Source organism: Gadus chalcogrammus, chromosome 3 (assembly GCF_026213295.1).
Source record: "Gadus chalcogrammus isolate NIFS_2021 chromosome 3, NIFS_Gcha_1.0, whole genome shotgun sequence".
NCBI classification, from domain to species: Eukaryota; Metazoa; Chordata; class Actinopteri; order Gadiformes; family Gadidae; genus Gadus; species Gadus chalcogrammus.
Genome location: NC_079414.1, coordinates 22,423,343 through 22,448,494, shown reverse-complemented (window position 1 = coordinate 22,448,494; position 25,152 = coordinate 22,423,343). Strand labels below are relative to the sequence as shown.

Here is a 25,152-nt window from a genome sequence, read left to right as displayed (position 1 = left end):
TGCATGTTTTTTTGGGTATCTTCAAAACACACAAGCACACACCCAAATGAAGACACACCGGCACACACGAAGATGCAAACAAAACAAAAACAGAGAGCGATGATGTGAGAGAGAGAGCGAGAGTGAGTGAGACGGACAGCGTGGGGGCTGAGATACACTAACCACTAAACAACACTAGCCAACAGTATTTATTAATGGCAGCAGACATGATGCTACACAGAGATTAGCAAAAGCTTGCAGTGAACATAGACTGGGCCAGTCAAGGATGGGGCCATTAGGTAATGTGGAAAGGAGTCATACACTAATATGATAATTATGGATTGAAAAATGGCCATGTCTAATATGTATAATCCCCCTGTTTGTGTGGCCGCAAGTGAGTGTGTGTGTGTGTGTGTGTGTGTGTGTGTGTGTGTGTGTGTGTGTGTGTGTGTGTGTGTGTGTGTGTGTGTGTGTGTGTGTGTGTGTGTGTGTGTGTGTGTGTCTCTGTGTGACTTTGTATATCTAATAGATGTAAAAGGGCTTTTGTTACAAGTTAGATGTGTTTGTGTACGTGTGCGTGTGAGTCTGTGTGCCACTGTGTGTGGTTATAGGTGTGAGTCTGTGTGCCACTGTTTGTGTTTATATGTGTTAGTCTGTGTGCCCCTGTATGTGTTTATGTGTATAAGTGTACAAGTGTGTGTATGTGTGTTTTTGTGTGCGTGTGTGCTTGCACGTGTGTAAGCACGCGCACGTGTGTGTGTGTGTGTTTGTTGGGGGGGGGGGGGGGGGGGGTAGCTAAGAATCCATCTGTCCGTCTGCAGCATTTGATCTCCGGCAGAGGGGGAAGTCGTAGGGAAGGCTTAGCACCTAATGAGCCCGTGGCTGTGAATAGCACAGCGAGGCTCCACTCCTCTCCAGTGTACATCCAGAGTTAGAGAGCCATATGGGTACAGGAAGGCGGCGGCGGCGGCGGCGGCGGCGGCGGCGGCGGCGGCGGCGGTGGCGTCTCGGGACAGCGGGAACAGAGCCGCAATGTGTCCACTCGGACACATGAGAGGGGAGAGAGAGAGAGGGAGCTGCTTCTGTCATCCGAGTTATCAAAGTGCGGCTCGAGATCACGGCCGGGGAGACGGGCAGGGGTATACTCCTCAGAGCCAGCGTGTCTGAATGGTCTTCCTGGTGTCACGTGGTGTCCACATGGCCCCGTTTAGCCGCATACCGTTGTAATGAAGCTCTCTCGGACGGCGCAAGGAGGAAGACATGCAGGAAGATGGAAGCCACAAGACAGTGCTACGGAATGTAGCCTATTCCACTCATTATGGAGCGCATTAAATAGTGTCCTGTATGACGCGAGTGCTATACACCAAATCCGATGCCAGGGATATGAACAAAGCCTGAAGCGTTGACTTTATACGTACTTTAAGACAGGATTTCAAAAAGAACTTCCTGCTTATTAAACTCTGGACCAACTCCAAACTAACATGGAGCCGTGACGATCCCGTTCAAAGCCTGTTGGCGCGCTGCCCGCGAGCCTGCACTGAAGGGCCCGTGAGGATAAGCATCCCCTATTTGTTGTGGCACACAGCTAAGCGCTACGCAGAATCCATCACTGATTCGAAAATGTGCTGCTTTTCCATGGTAACATACTGCATCAGCTCACACCAGTACTTATTATTATCCGGCCACTTTAGTTATCTCTAGTTCAGTAATTTGGGTTCATACCACAGCCTTGTTGATACTTAATCCTGATGCTTATCCTGGCCGATAATGATCCCAAGACCGTGTGTTCTTTTTCAATAAACGTACGTACACCTCTGCCTTCGACAGGTCGGAAACTATGAGCTACCAACCCAATATTAAAAACTACGGGCGAAAACACAATCGACCTGACGTTGCCTTGACGATGCAAAACAATATGCTCCAAGCGACGATAACACTGAAGATGAGAGTAACTAATATCTTATGGTTGGTAACTGGTCTAAGCGGAATAGACCACTCCGGGGTCTCCCGTTATTGGAAGATAACTGTTTTATTCATAACGTGTGGCGCTACAAAACGCAAAGCATTCAATGAAGAATATAAAAAATAAAAAGCCACGATTCATTAGGAATCATATGGCAAAATCTCATCCCCCCCTGGTACAGAGTGACATGCGTTCTTTGTTCACGTCTCCTAGCGCGGTCGTTTTGCGTTATGCTTTGTGTGCGATGTGGATGAAATGTGTTTGTCTGTAAAAGGGATGCATTATACAGCAAGGGAGTGCGATCATGTAATCTCCTCTGAGCATCTGCCACGAGCAGCCCAGAGATAAGATCATTCCCTTCAAGTTTAATAATGAAATAATTGCAGAATGAAAAGCCCTCCCGGAATACAAGTGCATAATGCGGGCTCATTGGTTAATTATTGAGGCGACTGGGGACCGGGTGAAGGCTTCGGAAGGTTAAGCAGCAGCAAAGGCCTCTGCTACTGGGCATAACCCTAAAACATGAGCAATGGCACTGGTTTGTATGGGAATTCAGATCAGCCACAAGATGTTTGCCTTCCCTTTCAGGATTCCAGAGGTGCGTTCAGAATCGCCAAACATAGGCGAACGTTCGCAGTGACTTTAAACAATAAGATTTGAAAGATTTTTAGACAACGTTCTAAACGTTAGTTTTAAACTTTAAACAAACTGTAAACAAACAAATGGCGACCAGAAAGGCCTTTGTAATAGCCGCGGCCTCCGTGATAATTGACGAGTTTACAGAAGAAGGTCAAGAAGTTTTCGATCTCGTAGAAAGTATACTGCCGACAAGGAATTCGGACGATTCAAGAATAGAGGGCTACGTCACCGAAGTTGTGCCCACTTACTGCGATGTCACGGTCAGAACACATTTTAGGATGCACAACACATCAGTTGAAGTAAGGGTGAAGATAGGCTACATGAAACAATTTATCTACTGCTTTATGTGTAGAACAGGAATTAATGTTAATCTCCAGCTGGGAGCACATCTCTTGCATCCGTGATCCATGTATGCCTGTGGAGAACTACCTCTTCAGACAGTTTGGTGGGCCGTCGACGACTCGTTTAACCCTGGCTCTGTGCTCCGCTTAACTGCCAGTCTCACAAGTCTGTCCCACACGGCTGTTGCAAATGTCTGTCCCGCAGGCTTGTCCCACCACTTCCAAATCAATGTTTTATCCTTTTTTTCATTTTCCTGTCACGCCAACACTTATACTGTCAAGCCGTCACACCCCCTTTTTACACCTGCCAGGCCGCCATTGTGGGTCATAATTAGTTCTTAACAACTTGCCTGGTTGAATAAGTAAAAACTGCAGAATATTCCCCTCTTTCTTGTGCATTCACAGCCTCTGATTATCTCTGTGTGATGCATTCATTTTTGACCTCCCTATCCGTCGTCCAGTGCAAACGTTGTGGGACACAGCCCGCTACTTGAATGATGACACATAATGCGCACGTTATTACTGACATAATGGCATGAGAAACACATTGATACAAGGATGTGACAAAGGATGTGACAAAGGATGTTTCCCTCCCTCCAGTCACAGAGCTCTCTCTCTCTCTCTGCCCCCTCTCTGTGGAACTCATTACCATATCATATCAAAATGCCCCCACACTGTCATCAATTAAAAAGGCCCTCAAAACCCAACTCTACAGAAATGCTTTTCCAAACTCGTCCCCCTCCCCCACCTATGTTTTTAATACCTACTTACCTATATCTGTCTTTATTAAAGTTTACCACTTGTTTTACCCCACTGTATATAAAGCATCTTTAAAGTTGACATATTATACCACCAGGTGTGAGTGTGATTAGACATTACAAGCCGTTTTGAAAATCTGCCTCTTCTGACATCACAAGTGGGCGTGTCCACCTAGATGTGTGCTGGATAGATCGGTCTACCAGCCAACCCAGTGGACTGTAGCAAACGTTGCTCATCTATCCAGCACACATCCAGGTGGACACGCCCACTTGTGATGTCAGAAGAGGCCGATTTTCAAAGCGGCTTGTAATGCTAACAACACTCACACCTGGTGGTATAATAGGTCACTTTTAAACAGCGCGATACGAGTCTGTCATAGATATTTATATACTGACTAGACATTGCCTGAAGTGCGCTGTTCATTGGAACGTATGCATCGATACGGCCGTCATCTTGCCCCGGGGTGTCCACCCACCTGTGGACACGTCGATGGGCGAAGGTCCCTTTACACTCAAAATTGCTCTAAATCGCCTTGTTTTTAAGCATTTTTTCAAGCAGGTCGGTTTCTGGTGTTCCTGGTAATGATCATAATAATTTCAAAAGATAGTATAGACTTTATTTTTTTACTATCAAGACACGTCTGACGAATGTCAGAAACCAGCTTGCTTGAAGATTGCATAAAAATAGGGCAATTTAGAGTGATTTTGAGTGAGAAAGGACCTCTGTCTCATCAACGTTTATTCATTCAGGTGGGTTGTTACCCGGCGGCAAGATGGCGGCATTGTTGATGCATGCTTAGAAGCCGAATGCGATATCTAGTGAGTATACAGTATATCTCTATGCGAGTCTTAGCCATTAGCCTTACTCAAACCCTCACCTGAGGTCCTTGGCGTTGGAGGCCAGCCGGCTCTGGATGCTCTTCTCCCGGCTCAGGTTGCGCATGTCCAGCTTCAGCAGGCGGATGTCCTCCAGCCGCTGGCTGTACTGGAAGTCCGTCTTGGCGAGGAGGCAGTCCTTGGTCTTGAGCTCCAGGTGGAGCAGCCGTAGCTGGTCGTTGCGGCACAGCATCTGTGAGCCGAGGATCTCCAGCTCGCTGTATACCTGGTGTCATTACAACCAGATGTCAGTGGCTCATGTCTGGTAAGGGTGCTCTAAAAAAATGTTGGCCGTTTTTTCATTTAATAATACTTATTTTTATCCCGGTAAGGCTCGGTATTCAACCCGTCACTGGGAGCCATGGGAGCATTTAACCCATTACTGGCAGCACTGGGAGCATTTAACCCATGACTGGCAGTACTGGGAGCATTAAACCCATCACTAGTAGTACTGGGAGCGTTTAACCTATCACTGGCAGCACTGGGAGCAGTGGGCAGCCACAGTGCAGCGCCCAGGGACCAACTCCAGGGCGAAATATTAAACCTAACAAGGACGTCTTTTTGGCGTGGGAGGAAACCAACATGAGCACGGGGAGAAAATATAAACTCCAAACGGAAAGGGATAAGGATGCTAGTTTCATGTGTGGATGCTGTCTCATCACCAGGGAAAGGGTAGAAATTAAGCTTTTAGACCCTTGGTTCAGATAAGATGCAGTAAACAGTAAAGACAGAGAGAGTAACAAACTAAAAAAGTTCAAGAGTTTAAAGTAAACAAATTGTCGAGGTCGTCTACAGAGTCTTACCCATGGAAACCAAATAAGTTATTGCATCAAGTGCATATCTTTTCTTTTGACCTCTCAAAGCTTAATTTGGCTTGCAACCTTTTTCATAACTAACTTTAATAATCACATATTTTGCTTGACACCCTTGTCTAATGAAAGATAGGCCATTTGGTTGAATGAGGCGCTGAAGTGTCTTACAGCACTCTGAGTCGATGCATTTATAGTACACTGGCTCTCATTGGGATTCAAATGCATTAGCCTCCCCAAACCCTCACAGTTTGATGCCCTTTTTCTCTCTCTCTGTCCTGCTCTCTCTCTCTCTCGCTATCTTCTATATATATTATATATGCATGTGTAATTTGCAGTATGTCTTGGAGTGTTCAGCCATCTCTCTCGCTGGTTGGTCAAGAGTCGTTGAGCCCTGATAAACAGATTGGGCACTAAGCAGGCTGAGAAGGGAAAGCCTCATAAACACAATTATGTTTATCGCCATCAAAAAATCACACTTTCATTGGCTTACGTCCCATCCTCTAGCACAGCGATAAAAGCCCACAGACGCCCACAGACACACACGGTTACGCCGGTTATGCGGATGCACAACCGCATGCGCACTCACACACACACACACAAAAAGACAGACACATTGTGTGTGTGTGTGTGTGTGTGTGTGTGTGTGTGTGTGTGTGTGTGTGTGTGTGTGTGTGTGTGTGTGTGTGTGTGTGTGTGTGTGTGTGTGTGTGTGTGTGTGTGTGTGTGAGATCTTGTGTCGGTTCCTCTTGTGTTAAGAGGAACCGACACATTCAAACCCAAAGACACACGCACCAAGGCCTGCACACACACACACACACACACACACACACACACACACACACACACACACACACACACACACACACACACACACACACACACACACACACACACACACACACACACACACACATCAATCCCCCATTAATTGACATATTAAGGCAACTTGACCCCCCCCCCCCCCCCCCCCCTCTGTCTCTATCCCACCCTTTGGGCTTATCAACTTGTTATCAACCCCACCCTCACCTGCCGACGGCAGCGCTGTGCATATCAAACGCGGTCGGGACAGGGGGGTGTTGAGGTTCGCTGTCTCTTTTCGGACAGCTGCCTCTTCCTTGGCTCGGGGTGGCGGGGCTGCTAAAAGGCTCCGGGGCTTCAGAGAGGAGACGGTGGCTCTGTGTTTAATGAGCTTGGAGCGCGCCCAGACTGCGCTCTTTCATCCTCCCCACAGCGATCAGGACAGCCAGTTAGCTCGCTGAAGCAAGGAAAGGCCTCTTTCACAACACCCCCCCCCCCCCCCCCCCCCCCCCCCTGCGCCTCCTCGTCTCCCCCCTGATTTTCGGGTTCTCCCACTCTCACGCTCTCTCCTCCTTACCCTCCTCTCCAGGTTCTCTCTCTCTCTCTCTCTCTCTCTCTCTCTCTCTCTCTCTCTCTCTCTCTCCCCTCTCCCCCCTCTCTCTCCCTCCCTCTCCTCCCCCTCCCCTCTTTTTTACCTTGTCCAGGATCTCTCTCTCCCCTCCCTTATCTCCCCCTGCTCCCCTATACCTGGCCCAGGTTCTCTCTCTCTCTCTCTCTCTCTCTCTCTCTCTCTCTCTCTCTCTCTCTCTCTCTCTCTCTCTCTCTTTACCTTTCCCTCCCATATCTCCTCTCCCCTTTACCTGGTCCAGGTTCTCTCTCTCCCCTCCCTTATCTCCCCCCTACTCCCCTTTAGTGTTTAGATTCTCTGCCCGAGGCCGAGGCCGACCCGATGGATGCATGCATGGGTAGTAGTCCGGTAACTTGTCAACCCCGGCGTATTCGGTTGCTAAGCGACGTCAACGTCTTTGGCAGACTATATCTATGCTGATCAACACTACGAATGCTGGTAACGAATAAATTGTAAAAAGGCACGCCATGTGAAGTAATTTTTTCGTTTTGGCAAGTAGTTCCCGGTAACAACCGGCATTCTATACATTATCCCTATATATTTAGCAGAGTAGGCCTAGTAACAAATGTGTACAAAGTTACTGTATTAGAAAAAGGTTGGGTTGAAATCGGGCTCGGGCTCATAATTACAGTTAATGTGTCGGGTCGGGCAGGGCTCGGACAGAACGGGCACGGGCTCGGGCCGGGTCGGGCTTGATTTTTCTGGGACCGATCTAAGCTCTACTCCCCTTTACCTGGTCCAGCTCTCTCTTCCCTCTCTCCCCCCCCCCTTTTCTCCCCCCTTCCCCCTTTACCTGGTCCAGGTTCTCTCTCTCCCCTCCCTTTTCTCCCCCCTCACCCCATACCTGGTCCAGGTTCTCTCTCTCCCCTCCCTTAACTCCCCCCCTCCCCCCTTTACCTGGTCCAGCTCTTTCTTCTGTCGCGCTGCCTCAGCGTCAGCCTCGGCTATGGTCCTCTGCAGCTGCCGCTCCTCTGCCTTCTGGCCGTCAATGCGCTGCCTTGTCTCCTCCGCCTGCTGCTTCATTAGCTGCAGTTTCGCCTGGAGCAGGTTGTTACAGAGGGAGAGAGAGAGACACAGAGGCAGAGTCAACACAAACACACACACACACACACACACACTCACATAAGCCCGGACCCATATGTATAGGTGTACACTGCCTGCACATTTGTTTGTTGTTCCAAAACAATGTCATGCATGGACTGGATTTGCCCCGAGGTTGTAGTAGAGGAAACTTTTCTACATCACAGCCCAAGTTGGTGAACACAGGGGGGGAGTGGGGGGAAATCATGTGTCCGCTCTGTCGGACAAGGGACTACCCAGGATCCTTAGTGTCTGGGCAGCCGAGCTGAGGGCGCCAGTGAGAGGTCATGAGGTAAGTTCGGGTTAAGGGATAAAGGCGTGAATTGAATCATGAAACATGGATTTTTAATTTAATTTAATTCTGAAGTCGTACTTCTTTTTTTTCTGTTGTTTTTGTGTTTCACATGACGATCTCCTTGCACAGGTACAACACTCGGTTCCGCTGATCCAGGTCGGGGAACGAAGGGGTTTATTTCTCATTAGTGCCCCTGCTAAGGTGTTTGTAGGACAGGCCGTTTCCCCCAGAATGTGCCTTTTTGCGAGCATGTTTGCCGCTGAGTACGCCGGAGATGTTTGTGATGTCGCCATCACAACATAATTAGATACGTACCGGTGTACAACAATCCCTTGTACAAATAACAGAGGCTGCGTGCTTCTTCCACCGCTAATTACCTCACGCCTCAGACTAAAGACGCCCGACCGGAGGAGGGTTCGGTGGAAGAATTAATGAAGGGCTGAGGACATCTATCTTATTCCGTTGCAGCGGTGACATTCAAATCCGGGAGCTCCATCTTCTCGTCTCGCACACAAATAGCGGCGGGCAAAGAATAGCAGACACACATTACTTCACTGGTCAATGAGGACGCCTTTGGGGCTGGGGATGTTTATAATTCAAACAGTTAAGAGAGCCTAGCCGGTGTGATGGACAATGCAAAAATACGGATCTGTCGGATCTGAAATGCATGTCCCTTCTGCATCCACTCATACGACACCCTCGCCGGGTGGATGCGGTCTGTGCGAGTTTAATTTGCGTCCTGGAGGTTGGGGGGGTTGTGGGGGTAGAGACGTGATTCATGCGATCTGAAAACTTGGCCGTAAACTGTCCTGATTCGTATCAAACACGGCTAAATTAATATCAACAGTGCCGCTCCACGCCTTGGGCGTGCGGGCCGACCGCTGACTGAAGGGCCTAATGAGATTCTGGGAGGAAGAGCAAAATAAGAAATAGATTTCGCAGGAGCCCACCGCTGCGACCGTTGTTGGGCTGGTTAATCATCTCACTCAGAAGGGGAAAAAAACACAATAAATCCTACGCTTTGATCACCATGAGGCTAATGAACATATCAATATCCTCTGCCCCCGTCCCTATAGTGGTGCACTGTGGAAGAACAGGCTTCGATCAAATATGTAATGAAAGCGCACTTATCCCAGCCATGTCGATATTAGACCTTATGTATTTAAAACTAATATCCAACGATAATATGCCATGAAAGGGTTGGTTAATGAGGCTTCAAATTGTGTTAATGACGAATTGGGCCACACATAACCAAGCACACTGCTACACAAACACAAGCTACCTAGCTTAACATAAGCTCACGTCTGCGACTCCTTGGAGGGGGGAGGAGGGGTGTAGGGTGGTGGGGGGGGGGGGGGGGGGCATTAAATGAATGGCTTATTGCTTTACAGGGAGGGGGGATGTGAATCTCCACATGGAATAACTGACTTAGCCAGAGGAGTGAAATGTTTGGCCACAACTAGCAAATCTGGAAACATCTTGATGGTGACCCCCTTTGACAAGGGACGGGGGGGGGGGGATGGGGGTCGCACGAGCAGAACAAGATGGCGCTGCTGTTGCTGTTGTTGTTGGTGTGATATTCAGGCAGAATTTCTGACCGTCTACAGAGAGAATTATTGACTTTGTGTCACGGGGGTGCGCCACATGGATAATTGCAGGACAGTGTGGAGACCAAGGGGCAGTTGACAAGATCAGCGCCCTGACACCTCACAAATTGGCAGGGAGGTCCGAACAGATGCCACAGGAGTTTATTTTGAGGAGGTGGGTGGTCTATTATGTGTTTCCCCATCGAGTTACGTAGTGCCAGGGTTAAAAAAAAAAAGAGGGCTGAAGTTACAGATAAAAAATAATATGATCCATCAAATCACTGAAGGCACTTATGAAGAGGATTGCTGTGCTTGTAAAGAGGAAATAAAATACTGCGATTAAATGTGTTAAAAAAAAGCATTTGTATGCCTTTTTAGCATGTCACGCACATTGTTTACCGCTTTTATGTATGGTGCTGATTATATAAAAACACCATGAGTATCAATTAGTTGTGACCGCCTTAAATGCGTTGCACAAAATAATAGGTTTCAAAGCTCAAAGGGAGAAAATAACAAAATGTGCCAGTCGGTAATTGCAGAAAATACCTATTTTCGTTGCGTAAGTAGGTGCACACACACCAATTAGTTACTGCGTTTGTCTGTCACGAGAAGGGGGATAGACAGCAGCCCCTTTCACACATGCAGTGTCACCCTGCAAAGTTCTGGAAGATTTCCTGTATGTGTGAATGGGAACAGGGATCGATAATCAGGGAGGGAGAGTGAGAGTGAGAGAGAGAGACAAAGAGATTTTAGGGTAAGATTTAGTTCCAGGATTTGAGGGTAAGGTAGTAATTCTAGGGTTTCCTATCAGGGTCAGGTTTAGGGTTTGGCTTTTGGTTTGGGGGTTTGGAAGAAGTTCTAGGGTTTCATATCAAGGTCAGGTTTAAGGGTTAGGTGGTAGGGTTAGTGTTTCCTCACAGGGTCAGTACCAATTCAAAGTGAGAAAAACATGAACAATTAGAAGAGAGCAACTGCTGGGGAGTCTTTCTGTTCACAGAAGATCACGGTGAAGTTTAAACCGGCAGCTCTTGGGGCAGGATGTGAGTCAAATGTCCAAAGTCATGGTTTGAAATCATCAAGGTAGAAAGGGCTTCTTATCACTACTCAAGGCTAATCATTTCAAGGCTAAAAAGAAGAAATAACAGTCATGAAATGAGAACGAGAGGAGAATCATAAGGAATGTCAACAGAACTAAGGAAATCACAAAAGATATATATATATATATATATATATATATATATATATATATATATGAAGTACAGTAGATGGGGAATGCAGAGAGACATAGGTAGTGTGGGTGTATAAATATATATATAAACAGATAAATATTTCAGCTGCCGGTTAAGAAATCGTGTAGCTAGTAGATATTCTTCGCCCGCTGTGCAAGGTATTCATTTTACCCGGTAATTCATATGACCGGGAACTCCGCAATAGGGAGTGATTGTAAACGTACCCTCAATTACCATTATAAATATTATCATTATTTAGAAGAACCACTTAACTAAATGCGTGCCATTTATATTGGGACAAACCTCTCCAAGAGAAGACGGAATTCTTTTTTTTTCTTGCATTTCTTATTTCAAGTATAATTTTCCAACCCAACGCACTCACTTTTTTTATTGCCCATTACAAAGAGCTGTACAAAAGTTAATTCAGTGTCTGCACTCCCTCTGAATACCTCCACCTATAATGTGAATTATTTCCTTTCGTCTCAGCATGCCTTTTGAACTTGTCATCCAAAACGTCCGACTACGATGGCTGGAAATTAAGGCCATCTTTCTGCCTGGATGGCAGCTACTGTTCGTCTCGTCTGACTTTTCATGCTTCCCGAACACTCATTATGGGAGAAATTTGAATTGGATTTTTAGAAAGGGCATATTGTGTTTGAAAGGTATGGTGAAGGATAGCTCACGGCTGGCAAGAAAAAAAGAGCCTGTCCCGATTTTGATTGTCTCCACTTCCTGTCTTTAAGGACCCCCACCTCCCGCTTTGAGCACTCTCCTCTCGGCAAGCAACGCCGATAACGACGTGGGGGTGACCGGGTGTTCCAATCAACGGCTAACAGGGATGGAGGCGAGGGAGGCCGGGTTGCCTGCGGCGAGACCCCGCCGTTGATGGCGGTAACTGTGCTCTTCCAGGGCCTCTTGGCGTGTGCAGGCGAGAGCAGGGGGACACCCGCCACGCGGGGTCCTTCCCTGAAGCATGCTGGGCGGCAGGCCCAGAGTCGAGCCTGGACCTTGAGTGCAGCTCAAGGGCTCACAGGGGTGCAGGGGTGGCGGGGGAGATTGTATGGTGAAGCACGGGAGCCCCACTCACACTCTCTGTCCTTTGAGAGCCCTGACATTACTGCTGAAGGACAGAAGGAGTACTGTAGGCCCCTCTAGGCAGAGAATTGATATTAATCCTGACATGGTCTCCTCCAGCAAGGGTGCTTGTGAGTCTGTGTTGTAAGAGGAAGGGCTGGGGGAGAATATGAACCATATATGAACTGTGCCATGAGTCTATTTGAGGCCGGATGTTCATTTGGAGTCTCAGTTAAACATCCTGCCTTGAGGGCGTCTGCACGTTTTGTAATGATGAACTATTGCTTGCATTTGCATTCGTTTATTTTTTTCCCCTGCAAAGCAACTCGTAACGCTAAATAGGAGATGACACGGCGATAGTATAAAAATTATCTCTCCGTTTATCTTTCCCTTTAAGTAAAGTATCACCATTAAAAAAACGTCATGGAACATTGAAGAGTATTTAAAAGGTTCACTTCATTAACAGAAAAAGTATTTGGTGGATATCTAATAGTGCGGTCTGTAAACGAGTCTGTGGTTGGCAGTGGTTCATAGTTTCGGCAGACGAGTGCGGTACACTGTGTCACCAGAAATAGACCCCTAACAGTTGGACTACACCAAACCCTTCAGACATGCAATGAAAGAAAAAAAAGGCAACAGATCGGACACATGGTGTTCTTCTGATTGATCGAGCAGCAAAATGGTGGTGCTTCAGAAAAACACACATTTTGGTTGAGTAGGCTGATGCCTACTAACCCAGTCCTGGCTTTCATGTGGGAGTATAGTACAGATCCTTTTTGGCTTTTATATTTTACGATAAAAAGTGTCACTAGGGTAACTACGAAAAAGCGTTGTGGAAAGCATTTCATCAGTACGAGTCTGACAATACTCTTTCACCCTATTCTGATAACAATTAATACGATGGAAAAACCATCATTATCACATTAAACCGGATTCTTCCTACAGGCGCTAGGTGTTTCATCCAACGACACAAAAACCAAAAAAACGCACCTCAATAGTCTTCCAGGAGGCAATCGTCAAACCTTACCCACGTGATGATCAGGGTACAGGGAGGACAATCTCATCTACAGGTTGTCCCAAGAGAGAAACAGACGATGCATGTCAGGTGTCCGATATGTTTTGGACCGGCCTGAAACACACCCTGGATAGGGCATGATGCCAGACCTTGAGGGGGTCTCCTGGAGTCTTTCTGACCGCCGAAACTATGTGCTCGCTTAACATTTTCCCTCGAAGAACGCGGCGGCACGCTGCGATGGCTGCCTTATGATGGATGAAGGTATAAATCGTCATTTATTGAAGAAAGACCTCGTCCTGAGACAGTGACTGGGGATTTACAAGATCCCCCTCCGATTCATCAAATCAAGGTAGTGCATGTGCTTCTGTTTATTGTAATACGGATAATCCTTCCAAAAAGACCTTTTGACACACCATTATGCACCAACACACACATACTGTGCACACAATGCTATTCCATTGGCTGTAAACACACCCGGTCCAGGATTATTCAGCTAGCCATGAAGAGAGCCTCTCTCTCTCTCTCTCTCTCTCTCTCTCTCTCTCTCTCTCTCTCTCTCTCTCTCTCTCTCTCTCTCTCTCTCTCTCTCTCTCTCTCTCTCTCTCTCTCTCTCTCTCTCTCTCTCTCTCTCTCTCTCTCTCTCTCTCTCTCTCTCTCTCTCTCTCTCTCTCTCTCTCTCTCTCTCTCTCTCTCTCTCTCTCTCTCTCTCTCTCCCTCCATCTCCTTCTCTCACTTTCTGTCTTCCTCTCGCTTTCTCCATCTTTTTTCTTTCTCTTACTCTCCCTCTTTACCCTCCTCCTCTCTCATACCACCTATATCTCTCCCCCTCTTTCTCCCCCTCTCCCCCTCTCCCCCTCTCCCTTCCGGTGCTCCCCACTACAACCATCTGCTGGGATCCCTAACCTGGACATCCCGCCACAATGGCATCTCTGCCACATAACCGGGAATGCACCCAGACACCTTGCAGTTTGGCTGCTTTACTGGTTTTGCTGCCCCCAACCCCTTATCCCTGTCTATTTACCCCGTTTGATTGAGCACACGTTTAGATAACGAATGAAAGACACAAATAAATAAATAAATGTTTCCCAGGGAGGTAGATGATTCTTTTTGTGAACGAGCGTCTTGACAAAGTGTTCTGGAATGGAGCAAGGCTGCGAAAAGGTACTTCAAACGTCCTTGCCATCAGTCAGAATCCCACTCACAATTTTATTCCCATCTACATCGACAATAGCAGCACTGTAGCAGCGAAAGGTTCTCATTCCACAAACATCTGCCCAACATCGCTTGAGAAAAAGAGACAGAAGTGAGCAGCCATGTCGAAAAGACGTCCCCACTCAGCATGTACACAGTGTCCCATCCGGACAATAGTTCAATGTACAGCCAGTGAAAATGGTTCATCTTGATTGGGACCAAAACCTGTAAAGGATGCCCAGTCATGAGTCAGTCCCAGTCATGAGTGAGTCATGAGTCAGGCCCAGTCATGAGTGAGTCATGAGTCAGGCCCAGTCATGAGTGAGTCATGAGTCAGGCCCAGTCATGAGTGAGTCATGAGTCTGCCCCAGTCATGGATCAGTCCTAGTCATGAGTCAGTCCCAGTGATGAATCAGCCCCAGTCATGAGTCAGTTCCAGTCATGAGTGAGTCATGAGTCAGGCCCAGTCCATGAGTCAGTCCCATTCATGGGTCAGTCCCAGTCATGAGACAGCCCCAGTCATGGGTCAGTCCCAGTAAGTGGGTCAGCCCCAGTCATGGGTCAGTCCCAGTAAGTGGGTCAGCCCCAGTCATGGGTCAGCCCCAGTAAGTGGGTCAGCCCCAGTCATGGGTCAGTCCCAGTCATGAGTCAGCCCCAGTCATGGGTCAGCCCCAGTAGGTGGGTCAGTCCCAGTCATGAGTCAGTCCCAGTCATGAGTCAGCCCCAGTCATGAGTCAGCCCCAGTCATGGGTCAGCCCCAGTAAGTGGGTCAGGACCAGTCATGGGTGCATGCCCTACCTTGAGCCCCTCGTTGTCCCTCTCCACGCGCAGGGCGTCCTGGTGCTCCCGGGACATGGTGGCCTCCTTGCCGCTGATCTCCTCCTTCAGCTGCTCGATCTCCAGGCTCTTGAACTTGAGCTTCCTCTTCAGCTCTGCGATCTCATCCTGGCAAACAGGCCAGCGGAAGGGACGAGAGAAATAGGTGTAAAAACATAGATGTAATGTAATAAATTGACATGTCATATATATAGCAATATAATGTAATACAACTGTGTATCCATCTATATGTAGCGATATAATGTAATAAAATGACAATCCATATATATGGCAATATAATGTAAGACAATTGTGTATCCATCTATACGTAGCGATATAATGTAATAAAACAACATGTCATATATATAGCAATATAATGTAATACAACTGTGTATCCATCTATACGTAGCGATATAATGTGATACAATTATATGTCATATATATATAGAAATATAATGTAATGCAACTGTGTATCTATTTATAAATAGTGATATAATGTAATAAAACGATATGTCATTTATATAGCAATATAATGTAATATAACGATGGTCTTCTATACCAGTATATATATATCTTTTGATACATAGATAGATAAAATATGCAATGCAAGGGTTCATAAAACAGAAATATGTATAAGAAGAGTTGAAGAATCTGACTCAAAAGAAAGAAAGAAAGAAAGAAAGAAGGAGAGACAGTGAGAAAGTACAAAACTTGGCACAAGAAAGACAAAAAAAACAAGAAAGAAAGAGACACTGAAAGAGAAAAACAGAAACAAACAAACCAACAAACAAAAACAGAAAGAAGGAAAAACTTGAAGAAACAAAGCAACAAACAAAGAAACAAAGATAGAAACAAAGAAACAAAGATAGAATCAAAGAAACAAGGAAAGAAAAGAGAGAAATACCGAAAGGAAGAAAGAAAGTTTAGAGGGGGAGTGGGCCTGAGGACTCTCAGGTCACTACAGGAAATGACAGCCCAGGTCCAGAACCAGTTAAAACCCGGGCCAGGCGCTCTTTGTCGGTCCGCCTGCTCGTGCCAAACTGAAGTTAGAGTCTCAGCTCTCATTTGAAACTATCAAAGAACAGGACATAAGAGGGCGATGACAGAAAGATGAAACAAAGCAGGCTCTGGGAAAAAGGGCTCTTTGATATGCACTGGATTGAAGCCCTAGCCTGTGATGTGATATTTTGTGACAGAAACCCGTGGACAGTCACTTTCGTTCTTTTTTTTTGTTGTGCTTTTCGCTGTAGCTGGATGGCGCCGCGCATTAATGATGCCAACCTTCATCGAGTTGGCAGCCACGATTTAGAGTTAAACACCCCTTTAATGGATATCAAATGGAATTATCTTAAACCAACAAACATCAGGGCGCAGAGTTAATGAGCTCACTGGCGTGTGACAGACGGCCGGCTACAAAATGGCCTCTTTGTTTTGCAGGGCTTTAAAGCCCACCTCTTCCACACCGGCATGCGTGCCCAATGGGATTGTTCATGGTCGAGAGGGACAGATATAGAGGGATAAAGAGTGAGAGCGAGGGAGAGCTCAATCAATCAATCAACGGGCCATTTGACTAAATGATTAGACAGTCTCTCTCTCGTGACACACACAAACAAGCACCCACGCACACACACACACACACACACACACACACACACACACACACACACACACACACACACACACACACACACACACACACACACACACACACACACACACACACACACACACACACACACACACAGAGCGCAGGGAGCAGAGGCAGAGGGCACGGTGATGACATGCCTCCTACCTGGGCCTCGACGAGGTTCTTGCTGTAGAGGTTCCTCTCGGCTACCACCTTCTCGTAGAGGGTGTGGAGGCTGGCCAGTCGCTGCTCCGTGTCACAGGTCTTCTTCTTGTACTCGGCGATCTCCGTCTCGTTGACTCTGAGGTCGTCCGTGTGCTGCTGGACCTGTGGACGTGAACACAGGCCGTGGGACATGTCGAGGGCGACGGAGATGTTTTGGGGAACACAGGGCGGCGACGGCAGCTCACTAAAGGCTTTGTTGAAACCGATGCCAGGTCGCTGCATTTTTGTGAGTTGTAGTTTATTCAATGTCCGTGTCAAAAAAAAGCATGCCGGTTCTCCATGTCGCAATGTCGTACTGCTGGAGAGTTCTAAGGCGTATCTTAACGGCTGGATTCGCAGCCAAACACCCTTTGAGATCAATCTTTCCAATTGATGTACAAGACTTGCGGTTCGATGAACGATGAGAATCATCTGCCTCTCTGAGAGCCGGGCCCCGGAGAAAGAGAAGTCTTTCTGCAACAACACACAGTGTGTGTTGTTCTGCAACAACACACACAGGCAAAACTTCTTCTGAAAACTTGTGCCATCAAGATATAGCCTATTAATGAGAGGAGCAATCATAACAGTCAGACTACAGTGGGAACCACATGCAGCTTGTGTGCATTATAGTCTGTGATAGGATTCCGAGGGTGATTATCTCCAGGGATGACACATTACCCACTGTGACTGTTGTTGGAAGCTGCTGCCTGAGTGGGTGAATCAGCCGCTATGCCTAGCTGATAAACAGTGGGTGAGCGACAAGGCTAAAGGATTAAGGAAACAACAAGCTAACCCTTGAAGAAACTCAATTGAGAACACGGAATCTCCTACGATGAGCTGTCCTGTCCTGCACTTTCAAATAAAAGTTCTGCCACCGAGATGAGAAATTACACTCAGGTGGAGCGTTGAATGGCACGATAAATCATGACTTGAATCTACAAATTACATTTGGATTAAATTACTTCAGTATCTAGGCAACAGGTTGTCATCAATACTCATAGAGAATATAATGAACTTGGTGGAGGGTGACCGGTGGCAAGACATATGCACAATTAAAAAATAAAAGCTTGCCTAGCTATGCTAAACAGAAATGCTACTGTTTTAGCTGAGTGGCCTTCTGTAGCCACACCTCAAGATTGATTTATCGAGCCCCGTTTTGTGCACCGGGAGCTGATTTTAATAGGGGAATGGGGGAAATGTTCATGAATATGGAAGTTACTTTAGTAATTCAAAAACAAGTAGGACGCCTCCAAAAGCAACGCGGCATTCAGTGGCGCTATATGACAGCAGTCAGTGCCACCCCATGCGCCACAAAGGGGCACTCAAAGAAGCAAACATGCTCCTTTCCCTCGACCTGGTCAAAGCGCGTCCGTTCTAACCGCCAACGTTGTGATTATCTCGTTCAAAAGTTCACGCCCGGAAAACAACAAACAAGCGCACGTTCCTTTTGAGGTGCTAATAAAATGTTATCTCAAACAAAAGGCAGGGGAAAGGCTGGCACCGTGACGCACGGTGACTCACCCGGATGAGAGGGAGGGAAAAACAACACGGGGAGAAGGAACGAGAGGCGCGGTGGCATAATATCAAAGTGAGAGTCGGCCGCGCAGCCGAGCTCCTACTTCTGATGACACACCTGGTGAACTTCCAGCCGTGAAATGGAATTCCCTACAAAGGGTAGATTGAGTCGAACTGCTGGATGGGAGGATGACTACATTAGGCTGGGGTATAAATAGGCGCTTCTTTGTTTGCGTCTTTTGTGCTGCCTTTAAAAGGTACATTCTGAAGCTCCTCCACAGCGACGGCGGCAGCAGGGCGAGCTTTAAAACAAAAGTAAACCCGCCGCTGTGTTCCTTCCCGGTGGCTCCCGCTGACACCCCTCTATAAAGTGGAGCACTATTGTGCCATGGAGCACGCAGACAAATAAGGTGCCAAAACAGGAGTTGCGATGTTATTTGAGTAGAATCGTGGTCTAATGCAGAGGCGCACAAGTACACACAAACAGATTTACACAAAAGGCATACAATCCCCACTGCTTAGTGTGAGTTGGGCCACCTGCTCCATAAGAGCCATCTACTCTAAAGGGCTCGGTGCGGACCGCCTTTGAAGTGTTTACATGTTACACCCACACAGGTTTTCTGCCCATCTCGTGAAAGGGTCGTTGCTGAGACTCAAGCCACGTGAAGCCCCGTAATAGGGGTTTAGAGGCTTTGATGCTTTCACGGAAAAACAATACAATAAAGCCATCCTTGGTAGGCAATGCAACGTCTCCACAGGAGTTTCTTCCTGCATGTGTCATCATTGTGTGTGGGGTCTTTCTGTAAATCGAAACAGACTACGTTATCTGTACACACGTTTCCATCTGTGGACAACATGTTCTGGTTAAACCATGATAATAATGTTTGACCATGGCGCTACATGTCCCAAGTGATGGATGTGTTGTGCATACACTCAGTTGCCTCGCCTCTAATTCTCTTTGGCTCATTGTCAACACCTGCACATGTTGTTTGTTGGATGTTGTACATCTTAATATGCATGAAGCATGTCATCAGCCCTTATGCTGTGCCCATTGATTTCTAATGTTATCCATGTTCAGGGACGTGTGTGTGTGTGTGTGTGTGTGTGTGTGTGTGTGTGTGTGTGTGTGTGTGTGTGTGTGTGTGTGTGTGTGTGTGTGTGTGTGTGTGTGTGTGTGTGTGTGTGTGTGTGTGTGTGTGTGTGTGGGTGTGTGTGTGTGTGTGTCTGCATCTATGTACGTGTGGTAATGTGTTTGTGTATTCATGTCATGAGGTATAAATTAATCAAATATTCCTGTGTTGTTTCCCTCAAAGAAAGGATTACTGCATGTAACGTGGGCTCGGTTAATAAAAAAGGATCCAAGACCTGCGACTAATGTAAACAATCTCTTGTATCTCGCGTTGCATGTTCAAGTCTAAGAACCGCGACAACGAACGCTCCGGATTCTGAGCACGATCTGAGGAAAATGGATCACGACAACGTGTACCATAATGCATTATGACACGCAGTTACATTACTTGAATGGTCTCATATGGATTCAGTAATGCTCCCACTAATTCTCGAAACAGCTTGCTACATCGTTCCTGTGAGAAAAAACTAGGGTTTCTAGCTGAGTGGGTTGACGAAACAATTAATTCAAAACTGCTGCTTATAATTAGTGCTTAATAACAGATTTATCTACCGTCTATAATTAAAACATTTAATGTTTTTCCTCGGGCAGGGTGGAGCCAAGAATCAAACCAGCAACTCCTGACCAAGACAAATTAACTCCAGACTAGTTAACTCGAGAGCAATCAACTCCTGACTTATCCGTTCCAAATAAGGAAACTGAAGACCAATAAACTCCAGGAAAATGAACCAATTAAATCAGTCAACTCCAGACCAAATAACGTCAGACAAATCAACAGACAATTTATCAAAAATCAAAACAAACCAAGAGCCCGCCTACCTTGTTCCGGAGGCCGCTGGTCTCGTTGATGTAGCGGTCGCGTTCCTTCTCCAGCTGGTGGATGATCTTCTGCTGTTTCTGGGCTTCCTCCCGGTAGTTGTGAACCTCCTGCTCGAGGTTCTTCTGTGCCTGTTCCTGGAGCTTCAGGAAGATCTGCTGCTTCCCTGTCGAGTCTGTGACCTTGATCAGGTTCTGGAAGGCAAACATATGATGACACATACACAAAACACAAGAAGACGCATGCACACACACTGACACAAAAAAAAACAGACCCACGCACACTGAAACACCTCGGTAAGGTGAAGGCTTCAGGCAGCATTGCGTAAGACGGTTGCGTGTTGCCCCTCTAGTATTTCACCAGGTGGGTGCACACAGTTCACTTTTTTCAACTGACCCCACCCCTGTTCATATAGCTCAAGTCAAATAAGACTAGTAATGGGCTGTTACTAGCAGATGACATTGCTACTTGTGTGACTTGCCTCCATGTTTAATGTTTTCAGTACTTCATCAATAGGATTAATTAGAATGTTCCTCTGTATTTGTGGTAGTGGTATCAAGATTAATTTCAACACATCATCGTTTGAGTCAGTTCAAGGAATCCTGTGTTTTAGTTCTGTTGTATTCATGACCCAATTTCACTTTGCATGGAACAACGTTGATTGTGCACCTTCATGTTCCTAATCCAGGCTACTGAAGGGGAAGGAAATCAGTCCAGGATTGCTGACCACCAATAATTGCCGCCATGTCATGTCTAGTGAAGACGTTCCAGCACAAAGGCTATAACTAAAACCCCACAACCTAACCCTATTCAAAGTAAAAGAATAGGGTGCGCCTGCGCTTCTTCGTCAGCCAGTGGGGCCGGGGAACTGAATAAACCCCCGCTCTGCTCTCCTTCCTCCCTCATGCCAGCGCGCACACACACCCCGCTACCACCAGCCCCGCGCTCATTAGCATGCTAACTTATTGCACAGTCCAATTAAATATGAAAAGCCACTCATTTCCATCTAAATATATAAATATATCTCTATATTTATCGCATGGCCACTGTCAACAGGACTACACTCGTGTTTTTCTTGAATCTTACATTGAGGGAGTGGGAGAGCAATTAGGAGACTTTTTTTTAAAGCAAGAGGAGAGCCTCCAGTCTACAAAGTGGAGATCCTCGTGAACCAAAGAGCTCATCCATAATGATGAACTTTCCCAGAGGGATTGCGCTGCATTGAGCCAACATGCCGACATGCAGCCAGCCACATGCGTCACACGAGAAGAGGGTCTCGCACTCTTAGACCATTTCAGCCCTCTGGCTCATATCTGCAGAACACGTCTGTTTATTTATTTATCTTTTTTCTTACTCTCCTCTTTTTTAGGCTACTAATGGTGCTAAAGTTCCCTAGCAACATGTGGGCTGGGCCGTCCTTGTTATAGCGGTCTCTAGTACACCAGAGACCCACGGATAGTTCGGAGGATCGATCCCAATCGGCCGCCGTTATCCCATCCCGAATCCGAGTGCCTTCGACGCGACGCAACAGAATGCTAAACATTGCACGCATTCACATTCCGCGCCATCGCACTAATTCCCTCAGAAGCGACAGAAAAACATTCAAAACATAAAACATAAAACTGTAACGACCAAAACATCGGACCTCCATGCACTGAACCTCATCGCTCTCCTTATTCCAATGGGGGGGGGGGGGGGGGGGTTCTGGGGTTGAACCAAGCCTTCCCTCCACGGTAGCGTTGGGCTATCCCCTCCGGGGCACTGACCTTGTTCAGCATGTCCCTCTCCCGTGCCAGCTCCTCGGCCGCCTTCTTCTCCGTCTCCGCCTGCTTCCTGAACACCTCCAGCTCTGCGGGGTCAAAGTGTCCTGGTTGTTTTGTATACATGTCGACAAACAGTAATTTTAGGGTTTATCTGCTGCCTGTTTGTTTGCGCGTGTTGAGGGTATCATTTCCAAGCAGTAAGTGGATCCACGCGCCGGGGGGTCAGGGATGAAACGCTCAGGGGAAAGCCTGTTATTTTCACGTCTGTGGGCAGAGGAAGGGAGCGTGCCCGCGCGTGTGTGTGTGTGTGTGTGCGTGCGTGTGTCTGCGTGTGTGTGTGTGTGTGCTTTTTCTAAAAACGGGGCTGAAATGACATGCAGCGCAACGACGCGACATTAAGCAAAGTGCGGCCGGGACGCAGAGATGCAAACCCAGATAGGTGGGAGTGTAAACAAGAGGCGGGCGGAGGTGAGACGTGGAGAGTGTTGAGAGGCGGAGAGAGCGAGAGAGCGAGAGAGAGGGGGGGGGGGGGATCTAGAGAGAGATAAATAGAGAGAGAGAGGCCACAATGCAATTGAAAGCGAAAGGAGGGAAATGCCAGTGAACATTTCTAAGTGCGCCCGGTGTCAGGAAGAATGAGCGTCGCGCTTGTCATATGAAATGGCCATTCTATGTAGTCCCCGCGGTCGGCCAACGTGCGGATTGGGTGTCCTCCCCCCCCCCCCCCCACTCTACCCCCCCCCCTCCCTGTCAGCTAGCCCACCCTTACCACCACCCCCCCCCCCCCCCACATCCATCCATCCATCACCCTGGAGACACCTATTAATGTAACGGCCCGTTCCCAACTCATCCATCATGACAAGCATCAAGCGGACGCCACCGAAGGCACAGACCCACCGCAGCCTCCGCCCCCCCCCTACCCTCCACGCCACGCCCCCCTCCCCCACGCTGAAACCACAATTTACTCAGATTTACCCCCCCTCACCACCCCCCCCGAACCATCAAGCTTAGTTATTCGGTGCCTGCAGTTATGTTGTGTTTTTCCTTTTCAAGTTGACATTTACATGGTTTGTTCTAGACAGCGTCCTAGGGACCTCCACGTCGGGACATCAACCAACCATCCGTCCCGGCTGAGTGCCTGCATTTCTGCCCCGTTGGTGATCTTTCACAAGCAGGTCGTGATCGCTTTTTTCTTTTTTCCTGCGTGCAACCGTGAGTCTCTATACTGTGAGCGAGATGTTTCTCGGTAAAGTGTACTAAGAGACGAGCTCGCCTTAGAATTCAATGATGCTGTGTGTCAATCTTCTTCTCAGAACTCAGGGGAGGGCGTTTTTGCATCGTGTACTCACAAATTGGTGGAGAAGTCCTGTGTGTGTTTGAGTGTGTGTGTGTGTGTGTGTGTGTGTGTGTGTGTGTGTGTGTGTGTGTGTGTGTGTGTGTGTGTGTGTGTGTGTGTGTGTGTGTGTGTGTGTGTGTGTGTGTATGTGTGTTCAGGCGTGTCTCTGCGTATTTGAGGGACTGTGTGTGTGTGTGTATGTATGTATTTGAATATGAGTGTCTGACTGTCTTCATATGTTTATAGGCGTGTGTGTATATCTGCTTGTATGTGTGTGTGTGTGTGTGTGTGTGTGTGTGTGTGTGTGTGTGTGTGTGTGTGTGTGTGTGTGTGTGTGTGTGTGTGTGTGTGTGTGTGTGTGTGTGTGTATCTCCTTTTGTGTGTGTATATCGCAGTGTAGCCGTGTGTATTTGTGTTTGTATATCTGCGTGTGTGCTTATATATCTGTGTGTGTGTTTATCTGCGTGTGTGTGTCTGTATATCTGCGTGTGTGTGTATGTCTCAGCGTGTGTGCCCTGCCTCTCTCCAGGACGCCGAGCTGTGTTTTGAGCGTCTCCCGCTGCACCTCCGCCTCCCCCTTCTGATCCTCCATCTGGTTGGACTTCTTCTGGATGGCTTCTCGCGCCTTCGTTAACTTGGCAATCTCCTGGCGCCTCAGATTTAGCTCCTCCTCCTTCATCTGCAGGGGGTGAGAGAGGGGGGGAGGGGGGGGGAGAGATATGAATGGTTCTGCGGTCAGCTTCTTGTTGGGTACGGGTAAGGGATAGGGTGAGGATTAGGTAGAAAGAACACAGGCAGCGTGCCTCCCTCTAATAGGATCCATTACCGGGTACCGCAGACACTACGAGTCAGGGGAACCGCAGGGAGGTACTCAAACACCGAGAGAAGTCGGGATGTATTTCACGTGTCTGCAAAAACAAAAAAGTATTCGATGGCCACGGGCTCATGTGGTTGGCTAAAAATACCCCCAGTTACCGGCTAATGGCCTGTCTGTGATATCCCTTGCTGAAGCGCTAAGTGCGAGTTCCCCCTGCCACACCCGTGAAAATCAATATAGTATTATAGCATCTTATTTTAGGCCCACCTTATACTAGGTATATTGTAAGCGGATATATTTTATATATATATATATATATATATGTTTGTATACGTATGTGTGTGGTACCATCTTCTATTTTCTATCAGTTATATCCACAGAAATGTAGAGATCCTTTTTCGAGGTCATATTGGTGGTTGTTTGTTTGAACACTTGAAACTATTTCGTTTTACGCCTGGCATGCCAAATGTTCCGCAGATGGACATGTATGCCGTTATTCCCTCGTATGTTGATGAAGTGCGTCTAAGCAGTGCCCCCTTGTGGTTGCCTACCGCAAAAAATGAATGGCAAACGGATGAATTTGAGTCTTCATGCGTACTGACACTAGCATAATTAAAATGATCTTAGGTGTACACAACCCCTTCGAAAATACACTGTTGGCGTGGCATCCCGTTATTAAATATAATATTAGCATTTAGATGATGCATTAAGTATACATTCATTTAGTATACTTAATGCCATGCAATTAAAAAAAACGTTTTTTTAGTTCTGCCCATTCTCCGTATCGCTCAGTATACGCAGTACTACTCATTATAGCCCCATCAATTGAATTGAACGGGTTGATACTAAAATTAGATTGAATTT

At 47.2% G+C, this 25,152-nt stretch overlaps 1 protein-coding gene across 1 annotated transcript in view; it reads right to left on the bottom strand.

Moving 5' to 3' along the window:
• The window catches only part of cfap58 (cilia and flagella associated protein 58), a 53,729-nt gene that overhangs the window by 22,248 nt on the left and 6,329 nt on the right, over positions 1–25,152 (bottom strand). Inside the window, exons 7-13 of the mRNA XM_056587288.1 lie at positions 23,991–24,150; positions 22,139–22,221; positions 20,360–20,566; positions 16,873–17,025; positions 15,063–15,209; positions 7,692–7,832; positions 4,559–4,782 (exon numbers count right to left, since the gene is read on the bottom strand). Of these exons, the coding sequence (XP_056443263.1) occupies positions 4,559–4,782; positions 7,692–7,832; positions 15,063–15,209; positions 16,873–17,025; positions 20,360–20,566; positions 22,139–22,221; positions 23,991–24,150 (1,115 nt within the window). The remainder of the gene's footprint in view (positions 1–4,558; positions 4,783–7,691; positions 7,833–15,062; positions 15,210–16,872; positions 17,026–20,359; positions 20,567–22,138; positions 22,222–23,990; positions 24,151–25,152) is intronic.